The sequence below is a fragment of the Strigops habroptila genome, chromosome Z, assembly GCF_004027225.2.
Source record: "Strigops habroptila isolate Jane chromosome Z, bStrHab1.2.pri, whole genome shotgun sequence".
Classification (NCBI taxonomy): Eukaryota; Metazoa; Chordata; class Aves; order Psittaciformes; family Psittacidae; genus Strigops; species Strigops habroptila.
Genome location: NC_044302.2, coordinates 91,198,138 through 91,212,239, shown reverse-complemented (window position 1 = coordinate 91,212,239; position 14,102 = coordinate 91,198,138). Strand labels below are relative to the sequence as shown.

At 42.3% G+C, this 14,102-nt stretch overlaps 1 protein-coding gene across 11 annotated transcripts in view; it reads left to right on the top strand.

Moving 5' to 3' along the window:
* Positions 1-12,960, top strand: part of UNC13B (unc-13 homolog B) — a 212,451-nt gene extending 199,491 nt beyond the window's left edge. For 7 of the 11 annotated variants that reach the window (XM_030512438.2, XM_030512437.2, XM_030512439.1 and 4 more), the window contains 6 exons: positions 2,517-2,597; positions 2,990-3,137; positions 5,857-5,913; positions 8,413-8,505; positions 9,616-9,775; positions 10,943-12,960. In XM_030512438.2, the coding sequence (XP_030368298.1) occupies positions 2,517-2,597; positions 2,990-3,137; positions 5,857-5,913; positions 8,413-8,505; positions 9,616-9,775; positions 10,943-11,228 (825 nt within the window). In that variant the 3' untranslated portion in view covers positions 11,229-12,960. The remainder of the gene's footprint in view (positions 1-2,516; positions 2,598-2,989; positions 3,138-5,856; positions 5,914-8,412; positions 8,506-9,615; positions 9,776-10,942) is intronic. The other 4 variants (XM_030512441.2, XM_030512440.2, XM_030512435.1 and 1 more) reach the window with 1 other exon arrangement.
* Positions 12,961-14,102: the final 1,142 nt, after the last annotated feature.

Genomic DNA, 14,102 nt, shown 5'->3' with positions numbered 1-14,102 from the left:
GTATAAGCATTGTGGAGATATATATATATATAGAGATATATATGTAGATATATATATATAAAAAAATAATCCTTTTGGTTTTGTAGGCACATACAAGCTAACAGGGAAGGCATGAGTAAATGGCTCTGCATGGCGCCTCTGTGCGTTTTGCAGTTCCTCTAAAAGCCTGGGAAAATTATGGGGTGGATTTTAAGCTTTATTTGTCTTAAGTAGAACAGGGGGAACAGAGCCCTTGTGAATCAGGTAACTCAGCTGAAAAACTGAGACTGACAGACCCAACAAGCACAGGCTCTTGTCCTGATGACAAATGAATTTCACAGTGTATTTTAAACCCCTCAGAAAACCAACCATAAACCTGGCACCTTGGTGCCACATACTTGCCTCCCGTTTATTATCAGACTCTTTCTGCTTGATTTGGTTAATAGCCAGGTGCTGGAGCAGGGAGCCTCCTCTCCCTTGCACTGCCTCAGGGTAAGTCTGACCACACAAGTTCTGAGAGTACCTGTGGAGAACACAAGGATGAGTCTGAGACACCAGAAAAAGATGTTTTAATTTGAGGGGTTTTTTAGTACTTCTGCTTGAAGTTGCATAATTATTTGACATAAATATTTGTGATTTGCTCCTGGCTGGCAATTCGGGAAGTGCAGGGTCTGTGCAGTCCTTTCTGGGAACAGTGTGGGATTTGGAGAGGGCAGATACGAAGGGGAATGACAGTTGTGGGCTCCTCTGTGTAGGTGCAGGCATTACCGGTCCAGTCACTGAGTTATTTTTACATAATGTGTTGAAATATATGGCACTCGGAAGCTCTCTTAGGAAGCAGTGACGTGTTACTGTGCATTGAGAGCATGAGCACTGGGTGGTGTGACCACTCAAAGTGGGGCTGAATGAGTTGTGTAGGTGTTTAAAGAGAAAAATGCTGACCACCTGGTTTCTATCACATTGTGGGGAATCTGGCAGGCAGACCTAGAAAGTAATTTCAGCAGACGTGAAAGTCGCTCTGCCCTGGGGCCACAGCTACCCTGTCTAAATTGGCCTCTCCCATGAACATGGCCTTGGACTTTGGCTGATTGTATGCTTAATCTGGCTGTCAGACAGAGAAAAGAATGTTTTACCCTCTGTGTACTCAAGTGTGAAGCCACATCATCTTCAATTGAATTACTCCCAGCTCACAAAGAAGAGGGAGGAGAGCTATTGCTCCCCTAAGGTCAGCTTGTCGCAACAGAAGAACCCTTGCAGTTTAGAGTAGTCTGCCATTGCACATAGGTCCCCAGACCAGAAGAATCCTGTGTGTGGGAAGGAGGCAAGTTAAGGCATGTCTCTAGTACTCAAGAAAACATGATGCAAACTTGTCTGAGTTATTGCTGACTTGAGAGACATCTTCTGTACAGTTTAAAGCATCGCTGTGCAAAGGTGCTAGCTAGATGTCTGTCAGAAGGATGGCAAATGCCTAGCACTGCAGCTAGACTGCAGCGAGACCTGTCTCCACCAGGCAGGAGATGGATCAAAGTGGATAATGAATGGGAACAGCACCAGGCAATGTGAAGAATCACCATGCAGCCAGATAGCTGGCAGGTTTATCAGCATGGAACATGCACATGATGCCAAATGCAGGCATGCTTTACTCAAAACAAGTTAGTAGACATGTTTCCTGGAAAGTGTCTCATATCAGAGGCCATGACATGTTTGAAATAGGGATAAGTAGCCTTTGCCTGATTTGTCTAGATCTTTTTCATGAATACCTTAGCACCCAGGCTGCAGTCAGCTGGCCTGACCCTCCAGCAGCTCACACAGACTTTGGGTTTGTGCAGAGCTTTTTGAGTTACTGAAATGTGCTGTTTTCTCTGAGAGCTAGACTGAGCATCAGAGAGAAAGAGCTTAGTGGAAAACCAAAGGATGGCACATCCTTGTGGTCAGGCAGGAGTCTGATAGGGATACACTCTCACTGCAAGAAAAGTAATTCCTTACTAAGGGCTTCCTGGCTCTTTGCTATTAGAGATGGTGGGTCTCAATGGAAACAACTTCTTTTAGCAAAGGGGTTTTCTAGAACATGCTGCTTGTTTGTTTTTCTTCCTTTACACCAATGATACACTGACCTTTGCAGGTGGAAGAATTAAGAAAATCCACAAACAACATATAACAGCTTTGCCCAATATCTGGTTCTGAGATTTTGTTGATTTAAGTGATACTTCGAGAGTTTTGTTGCAGCTGCTCCAGAATGACATGGTACAGGCAAACTCCTCTTTGGGTTTTCTAAGAGGCAAACTGATTTTAAATTGCCACTTACCTCTGTCTGGTTCCTTTCCTTATTTCTCTCTTCTGTGCCTGCAAGAAACAGAGAAAATGAGTTTATTTTCAAGTTAAGGTATAATAAATGATTCTGAGAGGCTCAATTAAATGTTCCTTAAACAGACGAATTAATGCCACAGCATGAATCCAGAGAGGGTGGTGGTACTAAGGGCTCCTTTTGCTTTAGTCTCTGTCAGCATGCTCATGTCAAATATAATGGTTGTTCACAGGATCATATGGTGAGAGAAGAAACTAGGAGTCTCACTCCAAAGCAGTGTGCTGTTTTGGATCTGGCACTGGATACGATCAAAGTAAGTGATTCTATTTCTGTCTCAGTCATTCCCTTGCTCCATCCCCAGATATTATTTGGGAGGATAGGGCCTGTGCCAGTTCAGGAAGTGGCAGGAGTCTGTTGCTGCTGTTGCAGAGATAAAGGCTCTAAATGAGTGATACTGCTGTGTTTGTGTACACCTGAATAGACTCAGGTGACTGACATGCTGGGAGGCAGAGTATTTATACAGTGCTTTGGAAGAGGAAAGCCATGAGCTGTTGGTTTCAGTTGGTCTAAGAGCTGCATTTCCAGTACAGAATCTGTTTTGTGATTTTTTCCAGCTCTTTCCCATCCACACACCCAGTAGCATGTAAATGTTGGTTGCTGGCTGCAATTCGTCCTCATTTTCTACCTGTTTCTTTTTACTGTTAGCAATATTTCCATGCTGGTGGGAACGGACTGAAGAAAACCTTCTTGGAGAAGAGTCCAGACCTGCAGTCACTTCGATATGCTCTCTCTCTCTATACTCAGACCACAGACACTCTCATCAAAACCTTTGTCCAGACTCAGACAGCTCAGGGTAAGGCTCTTTTGTGTCGTTGGCAAAGTTGAATGGAGCTGTCTGCTCTGTTTGTAATTACTCTGTCTTGTACTGCCAGTTTGTAGAGTGCTTTTGGCAGTAACGTTTCTGGAAACGTGACAGTTCAGAGCTTTTGAAACTGGGAAGGCGTGGAGGAGAAGGGGGTCATTTCCCACTCAGCTGCATTTTGAGAGAGCAGAAATTTGTGAAGCATAAGGCCTGGAGTGTTTGTGGTCCTTTTTTCTGCAATCCTCACTTACCAGTCACGTTTCATGAATTAATGTGGGTGGGTGACTTAAATGAAATTGAAGTTACTGTACTGAAGCTTACACAGTGGTGTGAGAAACCATTTCAGCAAGACACCACCACAGAAACTAGTTGGTGCTTGTGTCACAGGCCTTCTGCCAGCAGCCCATGTAGTCCTGATTGACACGGATGTGATGAGTCACAGAGCTACATGCTGCCTGTACATGGAAAAGTCTCGTAGGAGAGCAACGAAAGCACTATTTTTCTGCAGCCAGTACAGGGTGTGTACAGAGCTAGATGATTACAAATCACCACAACATACTAATAATCTGCTGGGTTGGGCCACTGCAGTCCTTTGTTAGCTCTCTGGGAAGCCGTGAGAGTGGTGCTGTTTCATTGACCTGGAAGGAGTAAACAGTTAATTGTCTCTATGTTTCATTGCTTTCATGTAAACATCTCAAGATTGTTGCACAGAATAATTTGGTCTCTAGCCAGGGACCATCACTGGCTGACTGAATGTCATTGATCTCAGGAAGAGGGGGGCAGATACTATTAGAGGTTAGATCAAAACTGAAACTGATATTTTAGGTTTTCAGGGTGTTTAAATACAAGCTTTGACATTGGACTACTACATCTCAGCAGCAAAGTAATTCAGCTCCATAGGGGTGTCTTTTTACCATCTTTTTGCTTGGGGTACTTTTCCCTTCAGTCCTTTCAAGCCTATAAGACCTGTTGACCCCACAACCTGTACTAACTATGTCAGCATATACTGTCACACTGATCCCTAAATCACAGGGAAGGCACTTTCAAGATAACACAATTTTCCCTCATGTGCAAATGAGAATGCATGATACTGGCATTTCCCAACCAGTGGAGAAACCACTGAGAATTCTTGAGCAAAACAAGGTTTGTTTTTAAAGTGAAAAGTTGAGTGCAGCTCTGAGGGACTGAATCATCCTTGCCTTTAGCAGCACAATATATTCTTGCTTAGGCTGAAACATACTGCATTAAAACACTGGACTTATAGAGTCAGTACCTGCATTTGAGAGTGGTCCTCTAGCTGTGTCCCAGCAGAGCAACGATGACATCCAGTGGCCAGACAGGTCAAAGACTGCTACATCCACAAGGGACTCCAGGAACTTGGCTGTTGCCATTAGAGTTACACTTTTTAAGGAGGAACTTGTGTGCACAGTGTGTTTTCAATCTTTGCTATTCTATGGTGAATGTTTCCCATTGTATATCCAGACCATGAATTAAAGCTAGGTTTTTATGTGGATCCTATTATGTTGTTGTGATGAGCCAAGATATAAGGCCATGTGCAGCACTGCTGTTCTACACTCCATCCTACAGTCAGGAGTGTTTAAAATTAGAGGAAGAAGATGCTCCATTGAAGCTGAAAAGTGGCAAATTCAAAGCTGGTATAAGGAAGCAGCTTCATGCAGTGCATGATGTGACTATAAAATTCGACTGAGGGCGAGTGTTTATCACGTCCACAAAGATAATTGAACATAATCTAAGAGCAACAGGAGTATACAGAGTTGCCACAGAAGTATGTAGGGTTGCAGGGTTGATTTTATTTGTCTGTTTTGTTTTGTTTTGGTCTTTTTTTTTTAAGAAGCTTAGAAAGGGTGAAGCTGTAGCTTTAGGACATAAGATGCGCTCATTATGAGGTCATCCGTTGTATCTCATAGCTGACTGATGACATTTCTTTGTGGCTGATCTGACCCACTTTAAGAGACACATAATGGCTCTAAGCCGGTCCAAATCATCATCTTCTTCATTAGTAGCTTGAGAGTTTTTGATCCTGTTTAGGTTACAAAAGACTTCAGTTATGCCACCTTATTTCTATAGAGTCAATGATGGAATGTATCTGAGAAAGGCATGACTTGCTTCTGGGGTTGTGGCTGCACACACTTCCTTAGTAACCCCAGTTGGTAGATTGGTTTGGAGATCTGCACATGGATTTGAGGGAAGAAGGGACTGGTATTTACAGCTGACATCTGCTTACCAGAGCTCTCTGGCAGATGAGATCTGCATAAGTCAAGTTTCTCACAAGCGTAGTGGGGGCTGCATGTGAAAATATTTAAATGCTCACTGTTTGCCTCTCTTACTTCACTGCTGAATGTTTGCATCTTCCAGTTTGTGAGGTATCTATTGCCCTCCCTTTCTTACTGAGCTAGGATTCTATAGCACTATGCTGTTAAATGTTTGCTCTGCAAAGTTGGGTCAGGGCTTGCGGTTTAGTTGCGCCAGCACAAATTCTGTTCTTGATTTAACCAGACAGTCCCTTACTTGCAGACAGCCCTGCTCTCCAAAGCCTGTGTTGATGTTGAAGATCTAAGAGGATATTTTTTCTATTAAGAGCTAGAATATTTGTCTTTTATTTGTTAAAGTGACACCGCTAATTGGATTGTAATTCATGCTCTTCTCTCTCTATCCTGCTCGCTTCTTGCCTTTTGAATTCATGTCTCAGTGCATGATGGGAAAGGTATTAGGTTTACCGCTAATGAGGACGTTCTTCCAGATAAGGGTATGTTCAAGACTAATGTTGTTACCATAACAACATTACCCAACTGCCTTGCTTTTGAAGTCATCCTGCCCATGCTCAGAAACCTTTTCCAGAGACCCATTCCCTGTAGCTCCCTGTAGAAGTGAACCTTCACCAAGTGCTTGCATCCCACAGACAGAGTCACAGATTGCACTATCTAGAAGTCTGTACCTTGCCTGAGAGCCTGTCCCTAAGCTTGAGATTTATTGATGGGATATGAAAGCTGTCTTGAAAATGGGGTGTTTTTTGAGAGATGCTACGGACATGTTCCCCTACCCTTTACCATGGGCTGTGAAATGCTGTTTCAAATCTTGGACTTGCATGCATATAGTCTGCTGAGACGGGCTACTGTAATACGTGGTCATGTCTGATATGCACTCAAGGTTATGGCCTAGCTTGAACCATCTGGCTTGAAGAGGGGGGTAACTAAAAGTCCGGGTGCTCAGGAGAGCCCTAAAAAATTAAATAGTCTTGTGTTTCATCTCAATTTATTTTTTGCTGTCCAAAGTCTTTCTGTTATCTTAGGTGAAATACATTTATAACCCATTGCACGAGCTCAGTTCTGCAGTTTCACTTTCCAGTATTGTAATACTAACAAGACTTCCGTGCCAAGATTTAAATTGATTTGTCACTGAATGTGCAAGCATGTGTATGCACGCAGTTGTACAAGCTCAGAATGTTTTTCACTGGCCATCTACGAAGAGTTTTCTTGTCTCTGAACATTTCAGTTAATAGAACAAGATTTTTGTATGAAAAGACAAGAATGAAGGTAGAAAAAAATACCTATATTTTTACTCCCTCAAAGGTAATGCGATGATTCCACTGTCATTGCTCTGAAGCATCAGTGTCTCCTTTATAGCCTCTTAATTACATCTGTAGTGTAATTAAGACCTAAGTGACAGCTGATATTTCTGCAGATGTAGCCTGATAAAGTTGTTGTATACTGTTGATAATCTTGTCTGTTCTCATGGAAAATGCCAACAGTGTGACAGACCCGCACTACCAGGTGGGTCAGGTCACTGATTAAGCTTTCCAATTTCAAAGCTCTGTGCTTGTATACAGAAAAGAAGGAACACTGGCCTTCTAAGCAGGGAGAAAACAGTACAAGTGTTAGTATAGAGGCTGTTGTACTCAGGTCAAGAATGAGAATCTACCCTAAGATAATAATTTGAAGTTCTGTTTTGGTTGCTCAGATCCTTGTATGTCAATGTGGCTTTCACTGCCTACAGTTCCATGCCATGTAATTCTCTTCAGAGAATTACACAGATTAGCTCTCAACCTCTTGGTTTTTAAATGACTTTTTTTTTGCTGCCTGCAGAGTGTTATTGTGAAAGGTGACTTGTTAGATCTATCTAATCAAAATGTTTATTTAATTTTATCCTTCAAGCTCCTTATCTTCAATTTCAAACAGACCAATTCTTTCACTTAATAATATGTCTCAGCCTCAAAATTCGCAAAATAACATTGCTGTTAGGAGATACTCAATTACCCTGTAGGTATCCCAATTACAACAGCATTGCTAATTGTCAACCTGAGGTCACATAGTTATCAAAGAGAAAGCAAAATCAATCACACTATCTTATTATCAAAGCTTAATTTTCATTTTGCAAAGCCATCTTCTGTAGTTTACATGACATCTTGACTTTCCTACCCAGAAAAATGTCATTTCCACATATTGCTTGATAATTATGATGAAAATTTAAAAGGTTGAAAACATTATGATACACAAATTGTAAGGTTCATGAAATCTTCTCCCTCTGTTACAACATGTTATCTTTTCCTCTGTGAAGCTACATCTTGTTTTCTCCCTGGCTTATTGATGAAGGGAAATAAATATGCAAGTTGCGAGTGCTTCTCTGTCATCTCTTTTGGTGCACAACAGTGAAGGGGTTCTCATTAACCTCCGAGGAGAAGCACATAGGCAGTCAGGGCAACAACTTTTAGCTGATGCACAATGTGGAAAAAGGTTCCTGGAAGGTGAGACTGCACAATGGCTCCATACAAATCTCTAACATCTTTGTCTTTTTTTCCTAAACTTCCTCTCTGGTGTGTTTTTTTGTTTTGTTGTTTTTTTCATCCTCCGTTCTTCCCCGAGTGGACAGGAATGCCAGTGCTCACCAGTGGAATGCCTGCATGTACACACAATAGCTTGGTGGGAACCTCTGAAAAATCCTTGCTCTCTATGAGGGTCCTTTGTTGAGCTTTAGGTCTTTTAAATTCTGTTAAAATTCTTATTAGTATTCTCAACAGGATGCGATCTTCATGGTGGAATGCAAAAAATGTTGGTGTTTATGCGTGTTGGGCATGCAAGCCTGATGTTACCTTGCATTAACGTTACCTTATCAGTGTTGACTGAAAAGCTGGCTATGGAGGGTATACTGTGAATACACTATATTGTCTTGCTGAGGCCATAAACCAGAGATGGGTGCCCATAAATGTTAATCCCTGTGTGCACAGGAGATGTCGATTTTCTTCCAACAGGCTCTGGTGTGGATGATCCTGTGGGGGAAGTGTCCATACAGGTTGACCTGTATACCCACCCTGGAACTGGTGAACACAAGGTCACAGTGAAAGGTATGGCAGGGCATGTGTTGCTGCTCAGGCTCTGTGACTGTGTTGGGGAAAATCTCCAGTTTGCAGTCGTTATATTTCTGTGTTAGCTCATGAGATGTGAATCCAGAATTGTTTTCTCTGTTTTACGTCAGGAACATGGAGAGAAACAGCAAATGAGCTTGTCTAGCCAGTGACAGGGCAATGCACTGTCCTGTTGTTTATTGGAAATGATGTATGAAGTAAACAAAAATCAGATGATGCCTCTCACCAGGCGCCACAGTTTAGCCTGTGCTGCAGAGAATGGGGCAGCAGGACAGGGTGATGTTGCAAAACTGCTCAGTGTAAACCAGGAGGTCACAGACCCAGTAAGAGTTCAGAAGCTCCTCTTCCCCATCCTGAAGGCCATGCTGGTCCCTGAAGAGCTGCTCTGAAAATAACCCAAGCAGTGATTCATCCCAGGCTTCCTCTTCCTTCTTCATCTCCTTTGCTTGGATACAGCATATTTAACTACTTTAGTTTCCTCTAAAGATTTATATAAATAGCTCTTCAGGCCTCTGTTCTGGTTAAATCTACACTGCAGTGTAAAACCTGATTTTCAGAGCCATTTCCCGTGCTTCAGTCTGTTCCCTGCAGTGACCTGAGAGAGTGAATGAGAATTAAAGAGCTAATAATTCTGAGTTCTGGGACCACTCACAGCTCATAGGCTTTATCTTACCTGCAGTCTCATTTTCCTTTTCAACACAGACTTCACTATTGTCTGCCAGAATGCCCACCACCACCTTTTTTTTCCTCATTCCATATGTAATGTAGACCTAAGCACTGAACTGGCAGGGCAGCCTGCCCAGAGCTGTGGGAATACCTGTTTTTTTGGACGAATTTCTTGACTATGCATATGGCACAAGCTAAATGCTATCCCAAGCATTTAATGCCCATCAGAGAACTTAAATTAGAGCAAAAAAGTATGTCTTTATATTACAAAAAAGTCCTGCCCATGTGTGTCGGGGCACTGGCATGCTTTGAGTTGGACTTTGTCCTCTGAAACAAGAAATTGGAAGCAGACCGGGAAGGTGTCCATAGCAATGGGAACAAGTGAGTATTTACTGTAAACCAGGTTGTGACTCTCTTTTCCAGTTGTGGCAGCCAACGACCTGAAGTGGCAGACATCTGGCATGTTCCGTCCTTTTGTGGAAATTACCATGATTGGGCCCCATCAGAGTGACAAGAAAAGGAAGTTCACAACCAAGTCAAAGAGCAACAATTGGGCTCCCAAATACAATGAAACCTTTCACTTGTAAGTGTGAAAAATAGCCTGGGGATCTGTCATGGCAAGTACAGATGCAGAGGGCAGAGAAGGTTTTCCAGAGTCTACAAACAGCCTGCTTGGGGCCCAAAAGAGTACATGAACCAGTAGCTTGGCCAGTCGTCAGTGTCTTGGCAGGAAATGTGGGTAGGATGCTGAGGTCTGTTTTGCATCAGCAGCATCCTTTGACTACCTTCTGAAGCGCACTGCATGATCTATGAACCTACTTTACTGTGCTCCATCATTTTAATGAACTTTTATTGGTAAGAGTTGAGGCTAAAAGTTCATTATACATTTTTAGTTTGTTTAGTATTAATGTGTGTTTTTATCCTAACTTGACCTGTTGGACATGCTTTCTGAATTTGTTTCCAGGAATGCAGCCCTTGGAACTGGTAGTAAGTTACACTGCTAAAATTGCAGTACCTCTCAACACCAAGAATTGAACTCTGCTTATTTGACTTTCATTATTACAAAGGCATCTTCATTCTTGGAACGCTCAACAAAGGGAGCTACAGAGTAATGCTCACCCGGCTGTACAGTAAGAATGAGAGGAGAAGAGATGAACAGCAAAAGACTGTAAACATCTCAGAGGAGAGCGGAGAGGGACCATGCATATAATTTTTCTTTGACAGGCTTCCTCTAAGAGAAGGGATTTTTGTTGCCCTTTAAAAATTATTCTCTTAATTTTAGAAACATGAGAAGGGTCGGGGATGTATTTTTATTAGCTTTTGCTTTAATGGAAGGTTCTGAATTTCTAACAAAGACTTCATCTAATTAAAGTATTAATTATTGAAATGAAGCAACCCTTAACAGAAGCAGAAAAGTTTAAAGTATCTGAGTTGAAAATCTATTAGCATGGCTTTAATGTTCTCTGCTCCTCTTATTTCACAGTTTAACACACACACACATGCAAAGGCAACTTGATAAGGGTTGTTCATTTTTTCTTTTTAACTAGACAGGTTGTCTGTATCAGCTGTAAACCAACAAAAACACCCATATTCGTTCTTTTTTTACTTCTCCCTCTCTGACCAGGGTTTTCTGTAGAAAGGAGTTTTCTGAGGCTCATCAAAGTGCTGTAGTCAGCTGCTGACACCTTTATTTTGCAGAGTAATTTATACATGCTGAGAAACTGTAAGTAAACTTGTGTGTGTTTTTCAGCATATTGGGGAATGAAGATGGTCCTGACGCCTACGAGCTCCAAGTCTGTGTGAAAGACTACTGCTTTGCTCGGGAGGACCGGGTGCTGGGGATAGCAGTGATGCAGCTCAGAGACATAGCAGACAAAGGAAGCTGTGCTTGCTGGTGCCCCCTGGGACGCAGGATTCACATGGATGATACTGGACTTACAATCCTGAGGATTCTCTCTCAAAGAACCAATGATGAAGTTGCCCGAGAATTTGTAAAGTTGAAATCTGAGTCCCGGTCCACAGAGGAAGGCACCTGAGCTGAGCTGTGTAATGTTCCCTTTTCTCTTCTGCCTTGTGCCAATATGTGCAAGTGTTCAACAATTCTCTTTTATTAATCACAAAAGTTTCTTTCTTGTTGTTTTTGTCAGCTCTGATAGCGCACGTGTGCTGTACAGGAAACAAATCCATCAAGCTGATGCGAGTTATTTATTTTTTAGTAGCTGGGTTAAGACACCATAGAGAATGAGACAGTCTCTTGTTAAGATGCGAATTCTGCTTTGTGTATATAAATTATTTTATATTAGAGGCTGGATATGCTGGGTTTTGTTGATATGCAGCACTGTGATTTTATCCTCTGAAGTTGGCAGATGTTGAAAAGGTTCTACATAATCACACTATGATACAAACACACAACTGTGTGGAAATTGGGAGAAGAAGAATGATTTGGGGCTTTGGCAAATCACAGTTATCTCTCATTGAATTCGTGTACTGTGGAGCTGCCAGGGGATGTTCTGGCACAGATTATACCAATGTCCCTATATGATACGCAGACACCTCAACGTCTGCTTACAAAATAAGTTGCAAATTGCTCTGAAGATGCACACCAGATGAATATGACCATGGATGTGCTGCTGTGAGCTTGGATGAGATCAGTGGGACAAGTGCAGAGGGGCCTAAGATCTCATAGCCAAAAGCTGCAAAGACAATACAGCAGGAGCAGACTGCAGCTGCCCTGCTATTGTAATTAGATTGTGTGTCTCGGAGAATATAAATCCCCACGTGCTGCTGGGAATCCTGCATCACCACGGGGTTGCTGTAAGCTGCTGAACTCCGCAAGTCACACTTTGGCTACCGTGACTGACACGGTAAGGAAGGGAACAACATTAAAGCCATGACAAATAGCATGGCTGCTATATACTTTTTCCGCTTAGATACTCTTTCATTAGTTATTTGACATAGGGTTGGATAATTTAATACTTGCAGGCTTTCTGTAGCATTTTGTTATCCTGTAGTAGCTGAGACCATTCCTCACTATGAACCCAGAAATGATGGCTTGCTTGGGAGAGATCAACACGTCTCCCCTCTGCAAGCACTCAGTCTGGAGTGCTGGTCAAAGAGCAGCAGGTCCATTTGGTTCTGATCTTGAAGTTGCTGTTGGCCGTGCTGCAGTTGATCTGTGCTGTTTGTCATTAATCTGTGATTTAACTATACCATTGAAAATATTTTTGCACTGTCTTAAAGAAGCATCCTGGTTTTGTTTTCTTGCAAAACAAAACACTGTCCTGAGCAAAGTGATAGCAGGGAGGTCAGAATTTCTGACTGAAAATTCATAAGCAGGAGGGTCTGGAGAAGCGATTGCGCCTGAGGTATGTTTGTTAGAGGGTTCCTATTGTTTTGGGGATACTTTGGGGATATATTTTTGCTATTTCCAGCTGCCCTTGTGCTCTGGAAAGGGCAGCTGGAACAAGCCAGTCCTTGCCCATGAAGTACTGTAATACTGTCAATAAATTTAAGGACTGTGTATTGAATGACCTTTTTTTTTTTTTTTCTTTCTATTTTCGCTGACACTTGTACAGCTGTGTAACTCCTATTTCATGGGCCTGCTCGTAGAGCTCTGAGATGGCACATCTGCTTTGTTGTTGTCCATGGTGTGTTATAATAGTGCTCTTCAAAACTCCACGCTATTTGTCATGATTTTGAATCATTGTACGTGCCATTGTTATGAGAACTGTTAGTAGTCTTTAATAAAGTCTTTTAGCAGCATTTGGAGTCATCTGTTGAAGTGTAACTGTAATTGGGTTTGCTAAATCACGTAGGGTGGTATTGCTACTACATCTTTGCAAATTACTCTTGTTTAGTATGTAGGTACTTCTGTGGTGCTGTAGATGCCCAGCAAAGGGTCTGAGTCAGAAAATTCCTTCCTCCTCCATGGTCACTCCATCTTTAACATCTTTCCCTGAAGTTCTTGGCTTTTGATAACATGCTGAGACATTGCAGAAAAGCATAAAGAATAACTTACTGCCTTTTCTTCTCCTATCTGGCCTTTAAGTCAAGTTCCCTCTGCGCTCACGTAGCCTCCTGAAGGTGTTGAGTGGAAAGACTCAGGCAGACAGTCGGATATCTATAAAGTAGGTTACTTTACAGATACCATGTGAAGAAAAATAATTGTGTCAAACTTGATTTGTAGCTTTCCATCTGATATGAGCATTAATACTCTGTAACTGGTATTGACAAGAGATGAGAGAATAAACCTTCTTGATGTCAAGTAAACTACTCCCCCTCCTCATTTTTTGGGGATGCCGCCAATTTCTAGCAGACAGGCTCAAATAACTTACATTTCATGATAGTGCAGGTCTCTGAATTTTTGTGATCTGAGACACCATTTTTTCCTTTGGTAACATATGCTCAGCAACACTGTCCCTCGGGAGGCAGCCCTGAAGGGCCAAGTTGTCCAGGTAGGCTTGACACTCTTCAAGAAGAAAATCTCCAAGGTACAGGAGCAGACTGACCCCATGTGCCAAAAGCCAGCGGGGAAGAAGACTGGCCTGGCTGAACAGAGAGCTTTGGCTGGAACTCAGGAGAGTTTATGACCCTTGGGAGAAGGGGAAGGCAATTCAGGAAGACTACAAGGGTGTCATGAGATTATGCATGGAGAAAATCAGAAGGGCCAAAGCGCAACTAGAACTTAATTTGGCTACTGCCATACAAGATAATTAAAAATGTGCCTATAAATACATGAGCAACAAAAGCAGGGCTAAGGAGGATCTCCATCCTTATTGGATGCAGGGGTAAACAGTGACAAAGGATAAGGAAAAGCCTGAGGTACCTGATGCCTTCTTTGCCTCCGTCTTTAACAGCAAGACCAGGGTACCAAGCCCCCTGAGCTGAAAGACAGGGATGGGGAGAAGAAT